This window comes from Dipodomys merriami, unplaced genomic scaffold (assembly GCF_024711535.1).
Source record: "Dipodomys merriami isolate MVZ:Mamm:240054 unplaced genomic scaffold, mDipMer1.0.p SCAF_25, whole genome shotgun sequence".
Lineage (NCBI taxonomy): Eukaryota > Metazoa > Chordata > Mammalia > Rodentia > Heteromyidae > Dipodomys > Dipodomys merriami.
In genome coordinates this window covers 20,677,973-20,691,283 of record NW_027203937.1, presented here as the reverse complement: position 1 = coordinate 20,691,283, position 13,311 = coordinate 20,677,973, and the positions used below count along the sequence as shown (strand labels likewise).

General features: G+C 46.8%; 2 protein-coding genes across 5 annotated transcripts; one reads left to right on the top strand and one right to left on the bottom strand.

The window, feature by feature from the left end:
* Window positions 1-5,449: 5,449 nt before the first annotated feature.
* Window positions 5,450-6,652, bottom strand: Timm10b (translocase of inner mitochondrial membrane 10B). Of its 2 annotated transcripts, none has more exons than XM_070035205.1 (3): window positions 6,582-6,652; window positions 6,280-6,375; window positions 5,450-6,123 (listed from the first exon to the last, which is right to left on the bottom strand). In XM_070035205.1, the coding sequence occupies exons 1-3, from the start codon at window positions 6,609-6,611 to the stop codon at window positions 5,947-5,949; spliced, it is 303 nt and encodes a 100-aa protein (XP_069891306.1). In that variant the 5' UTR covers window positions 6,612-6,652; the 3' UTR covers window positions 5,450-5,946. The 2 variants fall into 2 exon arrangements, with proteins under 2 accessions (XP_069891306.1, XP_069891307.1); XM_070035206.1 differs by lacking the exon at window positions 6,582-6,652 and adding an exon at window positions 6,512-6,530.
* Window positions 6,653-6,824: 172 nt separating this feature from the next.
* Arfip2 (ARF interacting protein 2) lies at window positions 6,825-11,846 on the top strand. 3 transcript variants are annotated; one of them, XM_070035199.1, is made up of 8 exons: window positions 6,825-6,928; window positions 7,749-7,849; window positions 8,102-8,198; window positions 9,132-9,250; window positions 9,426-9,647; window positions 10,199-10,356; window positions 10,507-10,681; window positions 11,080-11,846. In XM_070035199.1, exons 2-8 carry the CDS (start codon window positions 7,751-7,753, stop codon window positions 11,233-11,235), a joined length of 1,026 nt encoding a protein of 341 aa, XP_069891300.1. In that variant the 5' UTR covers window positions 6,825-6,928; window positions 7,749-7,750; the 3' UTR covers window positions 11,236-11,846. The 3 variants fall into 3 exon arrangements, with proteins under 3 accessions (XP_069891300.1, XP_069891301.1, XP_069891302.1); XM_070035200.1 differs by lacking the exon at window positions 6,825-6,928 and adding an exon at window positions 6,935-7,033; XM_070035201.1 differs by lacking the exon at window positions 6,825-6,928 and having other exon boundaries at window positions 7,776-7,849; window positions 8,058-8,198.
* Window positions 11,847-13,311: the final 1,465 nt, after the last annotated feature.

Here is a 13,311-nt window from a genome sequence, read left to right as displayed (position 1 = left end):
GAAAGCCTGTTACAATGCTAAGGGGTCTAAAAGTCAAACATTATTAAGTAGACGAGTATCAACTAAATAGAAGATATACCATTAAACACATGAGTATCATATGTATATGTGTGTGTGTGTACATGCACACACCTATAGATAGGTTATATGTTTATATATATATATACCTATCTATAGATGTGTGTGTACATATATACATACACACACTCATGCATACTTTTGGTGATATTGGGTTTGAGTTCAAGGCTTTAAGCTTGGTAGTCAGATAAGCTCTACTGCAGCCCTTGTCTTTTATTCTGTACTTATTATTATTTTATTATTATTAATTTATTTGTGTGTGTGTGTGCGTGCGTGCACACACAGCTCTTGGGGCTTGAACTCAGAGTCAGGGCACAGTTCCTGAGCATTTTTGCTCAAGGCTAGCATTCTACTACTTGAACCACAGATCCACTTCCAGATTTCTCATGGTTAATTGGTAAGAAGAGTCTCATGGACTTTCCTGCTTCGGGTGGGGAGGAAAGGATACTCAGATCTCAGCCTCCTGAGTAGTAAGGATCACAAGCATGAGCTATCATTGACTGGCTACATTGGTTAGTTTTGATAGAGTCTCCTTTCTTACCCAGTCATGTACCTGGACCACAATCCTATTATTTGTTTCCTATTGTAGCTAGGATGACAGGTGTTACAGCTAGGTGTAGCTTAGTTTCTTCTGGTGAGATCAAGTCTATGCCTGGGCTGGCCTAGAGCTAGGATCCTACTGATCTCAGCCTCCTCAACAGTTAGGTTAGGTTAGAATTATAGGCAAAAACCACTAGTTGAAGCAAGTACCACATTATTTATATTTTACTTCACTTTGGCTAGTGTGGAAATGGAATTGATAGTTATCTCTATAGCCAACATCATCTCTTTACTTAGGAACAAGCCCCCAATCTTTAGATAGGAAAATGACTGCTAGTATAAAGGTAACATTTCCCAGCCTCCCTTGTAACAAGACCTGGCCACGGGCCAAATTTCTGATACATAACTTCCAGTATGTCATTGCTAGGAGGGTCTGCCCTTCGCCACCAATCCCTGCATCATCTTTGGAATGTTTATATAATGAAAGCTCCATCTTGCTCATGAGGATGAGGCTTATGCCTCAGAAAGCTGGGTCTCAGAGGACTATGAAGTCACTACATCAGTTTTGGACTAGATTTTTTTTTTTTTTTTTTTTTTTTGGTCCGGTTGTGGGGCCTGAACTCTGGGCCTGAGCACTGTCCCTCAGCTCTTCAGCTCAAGGCCAGTGCTCTACCACTTGAGCCACAGCGCCACTTCCGGCTTTTTTCTTTTTGCTTATGTGGTGCTGAGGAATCGAACCCAGGGCCTCAGGCATGCAAGGCAAGCGCTCTACCACTGAGCCAACTTCCCAGCCCCTGGACTAGATTTTTAAAGAGAAATAAAGTGACTGGTTGAGTCTCTGTTAAATGAAGCTTAGCTAAATACTAATGAACCAAAAGCAGTCTAAACTGAAGACAAAAAGGGAGAGACATATGGTAGAGAGCTTGCCTAGAAAGTGTGAAGCCCTGATTTCAAACTCTAGTACTACCAGAACCCAGCCAACCAACCAACAAAAAAATCTATTAAGACTGTTGCTTGTGTTATTAATAGAAGTAGAAAGGAAAAAACTAAAAATATTTGGAAGACAGGTGTCTGGCTCACGCCTGTAATCCTAGATACTCAGGAGGCTGAGATTTGAGGATCGCAGTTCAAAGCCAACCTGGGCAGGAAAGTCTGTGAGACTCTTATCTCCAATAAACCACCAGAAAACTGGAAGTGGTGCTGTGGCTCAAGTGGTAGAGCACTTGCCTTGAGCTGAAGAGCTCAAGGACAACACTCAGGCACAGAGTTCAAACCCTACAACTGACAACTGTCTGTCTGTCTATCTATCTATCTATCTATCTATCTATCTATCTATCTATCTATCTATCGGACAGAACTATAGAACTTAGAAATTGAGTGGAGAACAGAACTTAGAAATTGAATGAATAGCATGACAGTGAAATGCTCTAAGATGGGGGCCTTCAGGTGAAGAATTATCTGGGTAAGGCTCAAAGGTTCTATGCATTGAGTTCTTGGATGAAACACGTCTCTAGCCAGGCACAGTGGCATGCCTATAGACCTAGCACTTGGGAGTCGAGAGTGGGAGGTTGATTTGAGACTAGGAAATTGAGAACAACTTTGGGAAACATGGTAAGATCTAATTGAAAATAAATCTCCAGGGGCTGGGAAGGTGGCTCAGTGGTAGAGTGCTTGCCTTGCATGCCTGAGGCCCTGGGTTTGATTCCTCAGCACCACATTAAGCAAAAAGAAAAAAGCCGGAAGTGGCGCTGTGGCTCAAGTGGTAGAGCGCTAGCCTTGAGCTGAAGAGCTGAGGGACAGCGCCCAGGCCCAGAGTTCAGGCCCCACGACCGGACCCAAAAAAAAAAAAGAAAATAAATCTCCATAAATTATTTGCAGTTAATTCAAATTACCAGTTCATTTGTCTCTGCTGATAATAGGGCTTTCCTTGCTTAAATTGAACTATTGAGCCCATCTAATGTACCAGGTATTATGTTTGAACTCTGCCTTTGTAATTACAAACTGTGAAATAAACCTAGATTGTAAGAGCTGAGGTACTAGAATTTGGCAACCATAGGGGTATAATCTTCTCAATGGTAGTTTCTTTGGATAGCATTTAGTTATATCCAAAGGCGGGCACAAATGTCTTTTATTTAAGGGTTCAAAACAAGATTTAAAAAAAAAAACAGGGAAATTAAGCTTATAGTTTATTCCAAGAAAATGAGTCTAAGCTGTCTAGGAAAGTGCTAATGGCGAGGATAACTGGAATGTTAAAGTGAAGTGATATCAAAGAATGACAGGAAACTATCAGTCCAATAAGCAAAGCAGGAGTTAAGATAGTGGCTTTGGGCTTCCCCCCCCCACACCCCCCCCCCAGTTTGTCATTGTTGTTGTTGAGTGGGTATGAGAGAATAAAAAATCCTTAGATTGGGGCTGGGAAGATAGCTCAGTGGTAGAGTGTTTGCCTTGCATGCATGAGGCCCTGGGTTCAATTCCTCAGGATCACATAAGCAGAAAATAGATGGAAGAGGTGCTGTGGCTCAAGTGGTAGAGCACTAGCCTTAAGCTGAAGAGCTAAGGGACAGCGCCCAGGCCCAGAGTTCAGGACGACAGAAAAAAAAAAATCCTTACATTGGGTCAAGGGAACTTAAAAGAGACCTAAATTCTGAATGATTGTCTAAATACTTAAGTTTACAAACAGACTAAGAACTAGCTATTTATAAAAAAGTAACAGGGCAGTAGTAATTAGTGGTAGTAAAACAAATAATGAGAGTCACAGGGATCAACAGCTTCCAAAGAATATGATGTCAAAGAGCAGAAGTGAAATTCTGAAGCCAATGAGAGGAGCACCCCCACACAAAAAATGTTTATGCTAATGTGAGCAAGCTAGTTTGTTTATTTATTTCTGGTCCAAGGATGAGACTGAGTGGTACAATGCTTGTCTAACATGTACAAAGCCCTTGGTTCAGTCTCTAGCACTGAAAGGAAGGTAAGGAGAGAGGGAGGCTATTTCTGTATTGTGCTTGAAGCATTACACCATTGGTCACTACAGCAATGGTTGTCACTTTATAGAAAGATCTGATATAGAAAATAGATGATAAAACTAGGCTTTGTTCTTGAGTGGTAAACAGAAGACAAAGAACCAGGGCACAAGAAACTGAGAAAATGGTTTGCACCTAGACCAAACTGCACATGTGAACTCTGGTAGGCTGGGCATACCAGCACTTGGTAGAGGTAGAGGCAGGGCAATCTTGATTTTGAGGCTGGCCTAGGCTATACAGTGAGACTCTACATCAAACAAATCAAATCAAAATGAAAAGCTCTATAGACCAGAACTTTTAGGAACTATCTCCTAGTTTTTCTCTGGTAGGTACTAATTATGTGAAATTGTAACCAAAGAAACATAATTCAAAATGGAACTTTACTGAAAAGACACATACAATGGTTGAAGTGGACCAATTTTCCCAGCACTAGCACATCTGGTTTCTAATGTCCTATTTCTGAGAGTTAAGATGTTCACAAACTTTTTGCTTGCATTTATACTTCTCAAGGAGAGAAGTGTAAAGACATGAAAGCTACAAGGAAATTTCTCATTAACAATTTTCTGTTCCTATTCTATTGCCTTTCTATTCAAGAAATAGCAGAACACATGAGCCCTTTTCTCAATAGATAACTGTACAAATGGGCTTTGAGTAAAGTCTGGCTTCTTCATCTGTTTAGTAGACAATCCTCTTATAGTTTTTGCTGTAAAAATTGGAACATGACATCTGTTAAATTTAGAATCTATACAAACTTAATGCTCAGTAGATAATGATTTTGAGAGACAGCCTGATGTAGGACAAAGAATATGGACCTTAAAGTCAGATCTGCACTGTTTTGTGGGTGGCTGAAAGTTATTATTATTGGAGCCAATGTCTACATTTAATTCTTCTGTAAAAAATAAAACATTATCACCTGATGGGGATTCTTGAGGGTGTAGTGTGGATTGATGACAGCAGTAAGAGTAAAATAACTATCATGGTGATTAGGGGAAGGAATGGATCTGGGATTTCTCAAGGGGATTTACTGTAATGAATACTTGGTTGAGATTGAAGATCTTAAATATTTGGTAGCATTCATGACATTTTTCCTAGCAGTTTGAATGGAAGAAAACAAAAATCATACAAGAGGTCAAAGGATGCTAGAATATGAGGCACACATGTCATTCAGAATGCTGAATAGACATAAATGCCACCAAAATGAGGACAATGAGAAAACAATGGAGAGGCTAGAGGGGAAATATAGGAGAGTGACAGAATGAGATTAATGAGGTACAATCAAATCTCTCCTTCAGGAAGTGGCGCTGTAGCTCAAGTGGTAGAGCGCTCGCCTTGAGCTGAAGAGCTGAGGGACAGCTCCCAGGCCGAGAGTTCAAGCCCCATGACCAACAACAACAAAAAAAAGACTAGCAAATCTCTCCTTCAACAACTAATGTATGCTAATAAGAAAATCCTTTAAAAAAAAAAAAAAGAATGAAGAAGCCAGAATTAGAAGTCATAGAACACATATAGTGAGAACACTGTTGAATAGAGGGTAGCAAGGTGGAGTAAGGAGATTTTAGAAAAGCAGTAAAACATTAAGGTAGTATTAACAAGGTCCCACATAGTTTACTTGATCCATATTTTACTTTTTTACATAGTTCACTCCCCCTGCATAACTACCACCATTGACTTCTTCCTCGAGTTTGAATGCATTGTGGTTTTTCTCTCCTTGATTGTCCTTAAAGAAAAAAAAACAGATTTTTTTTTTGTTTAAAGGTTTTACTGCTAATTCCATGAAGACGAGAAGTATGAAGTAACAATCTTGAGAAAAGTTTGAAAGTATTGAACAAGTTATTTATTTACAAGTTTCGTCTCTGTGGTCAAAGACTTCCTAAAAGTGATATGTAAAAGCCCTGTGGGTCCCCCCCCCCCACCCCAGGTCCAGTACAACTATTTCTTATAAAACAATCTAGGGGGAAAAAAAGAAACCCGGAACCAATGCATACTTTGCCATTTACGTTAAGACAGAACCCATGGGCAATCTGTCATCTGAATGAGAACTTGTGTCGGGGCTTGAAGCCTGCAGATACGCCCTCAGTGACAGAACCAAGCATGGCACCAATAAGACAGACAAAGGTTCCATGCCCAGAATATAAACGACATAGTGTAGAAACGGGTTTATTGGCTCCAGGTTAAGGAGCAACAACACTACCTGGCTTTCAGGTAACGGCCTCAATCTCTCTGTACAAACGTCAACCAAGCCCCAAGGTCCACTGGGTCCTTCCATTGGAGGGTCCATCTTGCAGCTTCCCCTCATGAAACTGGACGGCTAGCTGCCTGACGGTGAGACATTGGGCTGTTCTTCGGTAACGCCGGGCGCAGCAGAGGCAGCCTCGTAGTCAGCGATGCGGCGCTGGACCAGGGCAGGCATAAGCTGCACATAAGCGGCCATGAGCCGGTGGTTGGAGTGGATCAGCTTCCCGGCACAGCTATGCAGACAGGCCTCCTGGAAGGAAGACAGAAGTGGAAGTAGAGACCAAAGGGGTCCCCATCAAGCCCACCTAGGTCCAGCCCCAGTCTAGGGTGAGGTCCCGGGGTCAGACATTGGCGGGGAGGAGGCCGTTCTCTGAGGCTCCAACGTAAGCTCCCTACAGTTCCCCACCTCCTCGGCGTCCAGGGACCGGTGGTGTAGGCTGGGCACACAGCGCTGGAAACAGAGCTCGGTCATCCGATTGTAGACCAACAGGAAGTCTCGCAACTGGGAGAGAAAGGGACCAGAAAGAGCTGGAAGGGGCCCGCACGCCACTCCAGGCCCCGCAGCTGGCGTTTCCCAGGACCGCACGCCACAGCCCGTCCTTCCCTGCCCGCGAATTCCTGACTCTCGGCACGTCTACCTCTGTCTCCTGAGATGCGGGTTTAGCCGCGAACCGAACGTCTAACCCAGAAGTTTTAACTCTCACTCACGTTTCTGAGTTGCTGTTGCTGCTGCTCCATAGCGCCAAGGACGCGCGCCGACGCCACTTCCGACACACCTAGGTCCCGCCCCGGAAGTAAACTCTCACCACTCTCCCGTTCCTCCCCCCACCTTCCCCTCAAGGATTTGAGGGCTGGGCTTCAAGATCGCCCTGCCCACAAATGCGAACGTCACTTCCGCCCTTATAATCTGCGACGTGGCCGGCTTCGTCTGCCCAGAGAGGGCGTCACTTCCGCCGAATCCCTGACCTGCTGCTAGGATCGCGACGGGAACTGGAACCTGAGGTCCCCGCGCGGTCCGGGCCTGGCGCCCTGAGGGGAAGAGCGGCCCGGCCCAGGTGAGAGGGACTTACTTAAGCGTAGGGAAGTGGAACGCAAGAACCTGCCCTGAGGGCAAGATGTCCTAAGCCCTAGGCAAGGATGAGGACACACCTGATGCCCAGGTGTGTGTGTGGGGGGGGGATGGGGGCAGGGAGACACACACCTGGGGGACATAACTGACTTTGGAAAGGGTCGTCTATATCCTGAGAAGGCGAGGCTTTTAGCCAGACCCCGGCAACATCACACCAATTGATTCAACTAAGGCCTGGTGGCGAGGGCTGGGGAAGAGGATGAGATGGAGGAGAGGGAGACCACCCGAAGGAAGGGGAAAGGAACACCGAGGCATGTGAAAGGTCAAGCCTTGGAGAACATGCCTATAAAGCTCGTGAGCACCTGAGCCCCCCGGAAAGGGGTTCGACTCCTGGTGGGAATAAACACACCTGTGCAGGGGATAAGTTGGAAGAGGGAGCAGACTTTTGCTCTGTTGTTTACTGCTTTATTCCCAGTGCCTGGACGTGTACTTCCTGAATTTCTTTTGAATGACTAGATGTGTGAATGATTACTGAAGGTGAAGTTGGGGGTTGTGAGAAGACACCTGAGGCTGGAGGGGCTCATGTGTATAATTTTTACACACTTTGGAGGGAAGGAATGCACATATACCCAAGCACAGAAGTAGGAGTGGTGAACCCTAGGGAAACTCAAATCCCAGGACAACCTCTGAAACCTCAGAAATGGCAGGGGAAGCCTCCCTGTTCTGGAGTGCTGGCCAGTTTCCAGCACTGTGTTGGGCTTTGCAGTGCTCTGGGGTGGAGACCTTGATTCCAATTCCTTCTCTAGCCATGACAGACGGGATCCTAGGGAAGGCAGCAACAATGGAGATCCCCATCCATGGGAATGGCGAGGCTGGGCAGCTTCCTGAAGATGACGGGCTGGAGCAGGTGCTTCTGTTTGATTCTTCTCAGTGTTTCTCAACTTAGCAATCCCAGCTTTCAAACCCTGGGATCTCGCTTTCCATTCCACTGCCCTTTTCTTATCTAAGTCCTTTCATTCTTTCTACGAATCTCCGTATTTTGACTCTGTGCAGGCTTCCCTGTGTAAACTTTGATGCTTCAATCTAAGCTTATTCCCACCCCCAAAATGTTTCAGCTGCCCCTATGTTCCTGAAGCGCCCCCTCTTCTCTGGCCTATAGGACCTTCAGCAGGTGATGGTATCAGGACCCAACCTCAATGAAACCAGCATTGTGTCTGGTGGCTATGGGGGCTCTGGTGATGGACTCATCCCCACAGGTATGAATGATTAGAGGCAGAAAGTTTGAAGGGGAGTGGGGCTGGAATGGTTTGGAGGTGCATAGGAAATGTCTAGAAAGTGTCTGTAATGTCTGAAGATCTTGGGAATTACTGTGCATTTGAACCCCTTGGGCTCTTCAGCCCCAGGCCAGCTACCAGTATTGTCCATTTGCTTCCCCCTGGTGTGTAGTCACTGAGATGGCTCATTTTCCTTTTCCTCTTACCACGGCTTGAGCCTATGTAAGACCTCTATTTTAAAGGAATTCCCCAGCTCTGGAACATGAGGCTGATTTGGAACTTTGTGAGGCTTCTTGGAGCTTTACTTTTCTCTGTAGAGGTACTAGAGAGAATTTCACACTAATATTCTACATGGAAATGTCAACCAAGTTTCCTTTTATCAAGACCCACCATTCTTTTTTTGTTTTTTGTTTTTTTTGGGTCCGGTTGTGGGCCTGAACTCTGGGCCTGGGTGCTGTCCCTCAGCTATTCAGGTCAAGGCTAGCGCTCTACCGCTTGAACCACAGCGCCTCTTCCGGCTTTTTTCTTTTTGCTTATGTGGTACTGAGGAATTGAACCCAGGGCCTCATGCATGCAAGGCAAGCACTCTACCACTGAGCCACCTTCCCAGCCCCAAGACCCACCATTCTTGACCCTTCCTTGCCTACAGTCAGTGTATTTTCTTCTGTTTTTTCTGGCTCTGTATACCAGCAACACTCCCACTCCACCCCAGGTGTGCCAGATACATTTTGGCTTGGGGTTTGGTTCTCAAGGCATAGGCTTCTAGTTCCCCCAATGCATAGGAAAATCTAGTCATCTGTACAGCTGCTTCTTCAGTGAATCCATTTTATGTATTGGGAGGGAAATATAAGTAGGGCCACAGAAGTGTCTGCTTATGTCTGAGAGAGGCTGGTGTCAGAGAACTTGGTCCTTTAGGGTCTGGCCGCCATCCATCTCACAGTACCACTCCTGCTGGCGCTGGAGATGAGGTGGCTCGGGGCATCGCTGGAGAGAAGTTTGACATTGTCAAGAAATGGGGCATCAACACATATAAGGTAAGGATTCAAGCACTTCTCTGTTTCCTAAACTCCCCATGGATACCTTTTCCTAGATCCTAGATTCCCATGTATGGCTCAGACTATGATACTGGAGGTGCTTGAGTAGCTAGCTACCTTTTGGGAGGGTGTGGTCTAGGGTCTCAGACTATTCCTTCCCCCACTTCTCAATCAGTGCACAAAACAGCTGTTATCAGAGCGATTTGGCCGAGGCTCTCGAACTGTGGATCTGGAGCTAGAGCTGCAGATTGAGTTGCTGCGTGAGACGAAGCGCAAGTATGAAAGTGTCCTGCAGCTGGGCCGGGCACTGACAGCCCACCTCTACAGCCTGCTGCAGACCCAGCATGCACTAGGTGATGCCTTTGCTGACCTCAGCCAGAAGTCCCCAGAGCTTCAGGTGCCTCAGCCAGAACAAAGAGGGTGGGGGGACTGGGCCCCAGCCCTTCCTAGCAGTCACTCCTCAGCCTCCCTCCCTCCCTCCTGCAGCCCCCAGGGAGAACCCCTCCAGGGTGGGCCCAGCCCTGCCCCCAGCAGCACTCACCTGTGGAGGCAGCCTAAGGGTTTGTACAGAGGTCCAGAAGTTGGAGGGGGTGAGGGTGGGGGAGGTGGCACATTAGGTGCCTCACAAGTAACCCTTCTCTACGTCATCAAGAATGCCTTTGGTGCTCGGCCTAATCAGAGCTCCTTCCCTGCCTGCTGCACTAGCTTTCCCTGTTCCTGTCTTGTAAACTTAATCTGAGAATCCCTTTCCCCCGGCATTCCTACCCCAGGCATCCCCAGGATGGCCCAACTAACTTTCTGGCGATGAGAGCCTTGCTAGAGACAGTCCTTGTTATTTTTAGTTTTGATGGCTGTTTTCCCTCTTTGGGAAGAGGGGAAATGAAGGACTGTGCAGCTCCAATTAGGTAGGGACTGTTACTCAAGGCCTGTCCCTCCCTCTGCCCTCAGGAAGAATTTGGTTACAACGCAGAGACACAGAAGTTGCTGTGCAAGAATGGGGAGACGCTGCTAGGGGCTGTGAACTTCTTTGTTTCTAGCATCAACACATTGGTCACCAAGACCATGGAAGACACGCTCATGACTGTCAAGCAGTATGAAGCTGCCAGGTGTGAGCACTGGCAGGGCCCAATGTGTGGGAAGTTGGCTGGCACGGGTGGAAGTTTGGGCATTAGGGGCATAGCAATAATTCAAGAAAGAAAGGCAAATATGTGTAAGAACATAGGAGTTGAGACCAGCCTTTATTACCCCTTTCCCAGGCTGGAATATGATGCCTACCGAACAGACTTAGAGGAGCTGAGCCTAGGTCCCCGAGATGCAGGGACACGTGGTCGACTTGAGAGTGCCCAGGCTACATTCCAGGCCCATCGGGACAAGTATGAGAAGCTTCGAGGAGATGTGGCCATCAAGCTCAAGTTCCTGGAAGAAAACAAGGTGCCCACCCTGTACCCTCCTTGATCCTAGGCCACCCTTACAGTAACCTTCCCCTCAGTCTCTCCCCATTGTCGGGTGGGCAGTGCAGTTTGGCTAGAGAATGTGTTCCTTGTCAAACCCTGCGCCATTTCAGGTCACCCTCCTCCCAATCACTGATCATTGTTCTGTTGGGGGGGACATAGATGGGAAGAACTGCCCTTGAGCTGGGGGTATAAGAACCCTAGGCCCAGCAAATCAAGTCAGGTTTCCTTCTCTCATATGGACCTTTCTTCTTTGACTCCCTGGGTGGAGTTCAGTTCCCATCCCAAGAGCACCATTAGAGCAGAATCCATGTGTCCCTGGACTATGCTCATAGCCCCTCAAGAAGGGTGCCTGAGTCTATCCTGCTGGACCCCCAGATCAAGGTGATGCACAAGCAGCTGCTGCTCTTCCACAATGCCGTGTCCGCCTACTTTGCTGGGAACCAGAAGCAACTGGAGCAGACCTTGCAGCAGTTCAACATCAAGCTGCGGCCTCCAGGAGCTGAGAAGCCTTCCTGGCTAGAGGAGCAGTGAGCTGCTCCCAGCCCAACTTGGCTTTCAAGAAGGACATTGGGAGGGGCAGCCCCAGGGTGGAGGAGTTTGGACATGGGACATTCCTTGCCATTTACCTTCTGGCTTGGACTCCCTTTCTCTGCTGGGGCCTGACACCAATTTTGCCCATACTGCTGTGGTGTGAAGAGGGCCACACCTCTTCTGAAGAAGCTGCTGCCCTGTCCTTTATCTTCTTGGCCACTGGGCATCATTCCCAGATTTTTTTCCTTCCACTCCACAGCCAAAGGCTATGACAAAACTACTCCCCGGCCAATGGCATCACTCCTTGGGCCAATCCCCAGTTCCTGGGGTATGCCCCCTGACCAATGACAGGGTCTCGGAAGACCTTGTCAGCCAATGGCAGCTCTTCTTGCGCTCCCCTGGGCCAATGATGTTGCCTCCAATACTCTTTGTCCCTCCTCTGTGCATTTCCATTGCAGTGAAGGGGACTGGATCAAAGGAATGGGGATATTGGGGAGCCCAATTTCTGACCCTACATCTGATTGGGTCTCCCCTTGCCCACTCACCCAATTGTGCTTGGAGCCCAGGAAGACTGGGGTCTAGCACTAGGAATAAACCTTTCATAAAAGCAGGCCCAGTGAGGTCCATTTGTGGGGGACAGTAGGAGGGTGGACTGGGTAGAGAAATATTTAGTCTCACCAGGCACTCAAATCCTATGAAGTCGAAAGAGTATGGGGCCAGGCAGCTGAAATTACAGGTTTCAGGAGTAGTCTGAAGGACTGATCTCCCCAGTCCCACTTGGAGCTAAAGCATTAGTTGTCCTTCAGGTCTGTACCAAGACAGCCACAGATCTTAAAAGCATAGGGTCCAGAGGGGGTTGGGCTTGCTGACCTTCTTCATGTGTTCAGTCATATAGCAAATATTTACTGAGTGCTTTTATTTTGCCAGGCACTGCTTTAGACCCTGGGGAAACATCAGTGAATAAAATATGGTCCCTGCCCACAGTGCTTAAAACCTAGTGGTGGATAGATGAGTAACCAGGCAACTATAATGCAGTGATAGGTACTAGCAGAAGCACAGCATGCTGTAAGAACTTGGACAAGGGGCAGCTAGCCTAGAGGTGGTGATTTTGGCTTCAAAGCTGAGACCTAAACAAAATGAGTAGCTGACAGCCAGGCAGAAAGATCCACATCTAAGAAACACCAAGTAACAGTTCAGTTTGGAATGAAGAAGGCATGGCAAAAGGGAGCCTGCAGGCTGGTTAAATATTTTTGCTCTTTGGAGAAAGCAAGCTGTGAAATGTTTAAGTCACGGGTTTGTTAGCACTGAAGAAGTCGAGGGTTGAGAAAATTAGAACTTAAATAGTGTGGCACACACCTTTGTTCCTTCATTTTTGGTAATCTAGTGGCCCTAGCCTGGAGCCAACAACCATGAACCCTCCTGAGGCTCTTTCCTTGTGGTTGCTGGAATTCAGAGGTTGAGGTTAGGGGCAGTTCCCATGGCTTTGCTGCACTCAGATGTTCTAAGCCAAACCTAAGTGAGAAATCACAAACTCCCCAACAGCATTTTGGTTTAGTCAGGGGCCAGGTGTCATCACCTCTGTTGCTCCTTGTCCAAGGCTAGCTCCAAGATTTTTCAACAGTTTTCCCACCTACTTCTGGAGGGCTAGGGAAAGGAGACAATCCAGTCAGTAAGAGTCTGATGGCACTGGGATCCACATGAGCATGGCTTTGCTCTTTATCATCCATACTGAACTTTCCAGGCAGGCTTCCTGAGTTTTGGTTAGCAGTTACTTGACTAGAACTTGACTGTGTATGTGTGTGTGGGGGGGGGAGTCCTCATAAGCCCCCATTTTTATGGGCTGCCAGAGATTTTTCAATAGAAAGGCAGTCATTGAATCTCTAAAAACAGACAGAGCCTGAAAGCAGGGCTCACACCTGGTCCCAACACTTCCCAAGTGATCAACTTTAATGCCCAGGCAACTAGAACTCTATTTCTTCAGTCATAAAACAGAGCTAATAAAAGAAGCTACCTATTATGTTTATGAGTGTTAAGTAAGATAACGTATGTAAAATGATTATAGTTTTATGTCTGGCA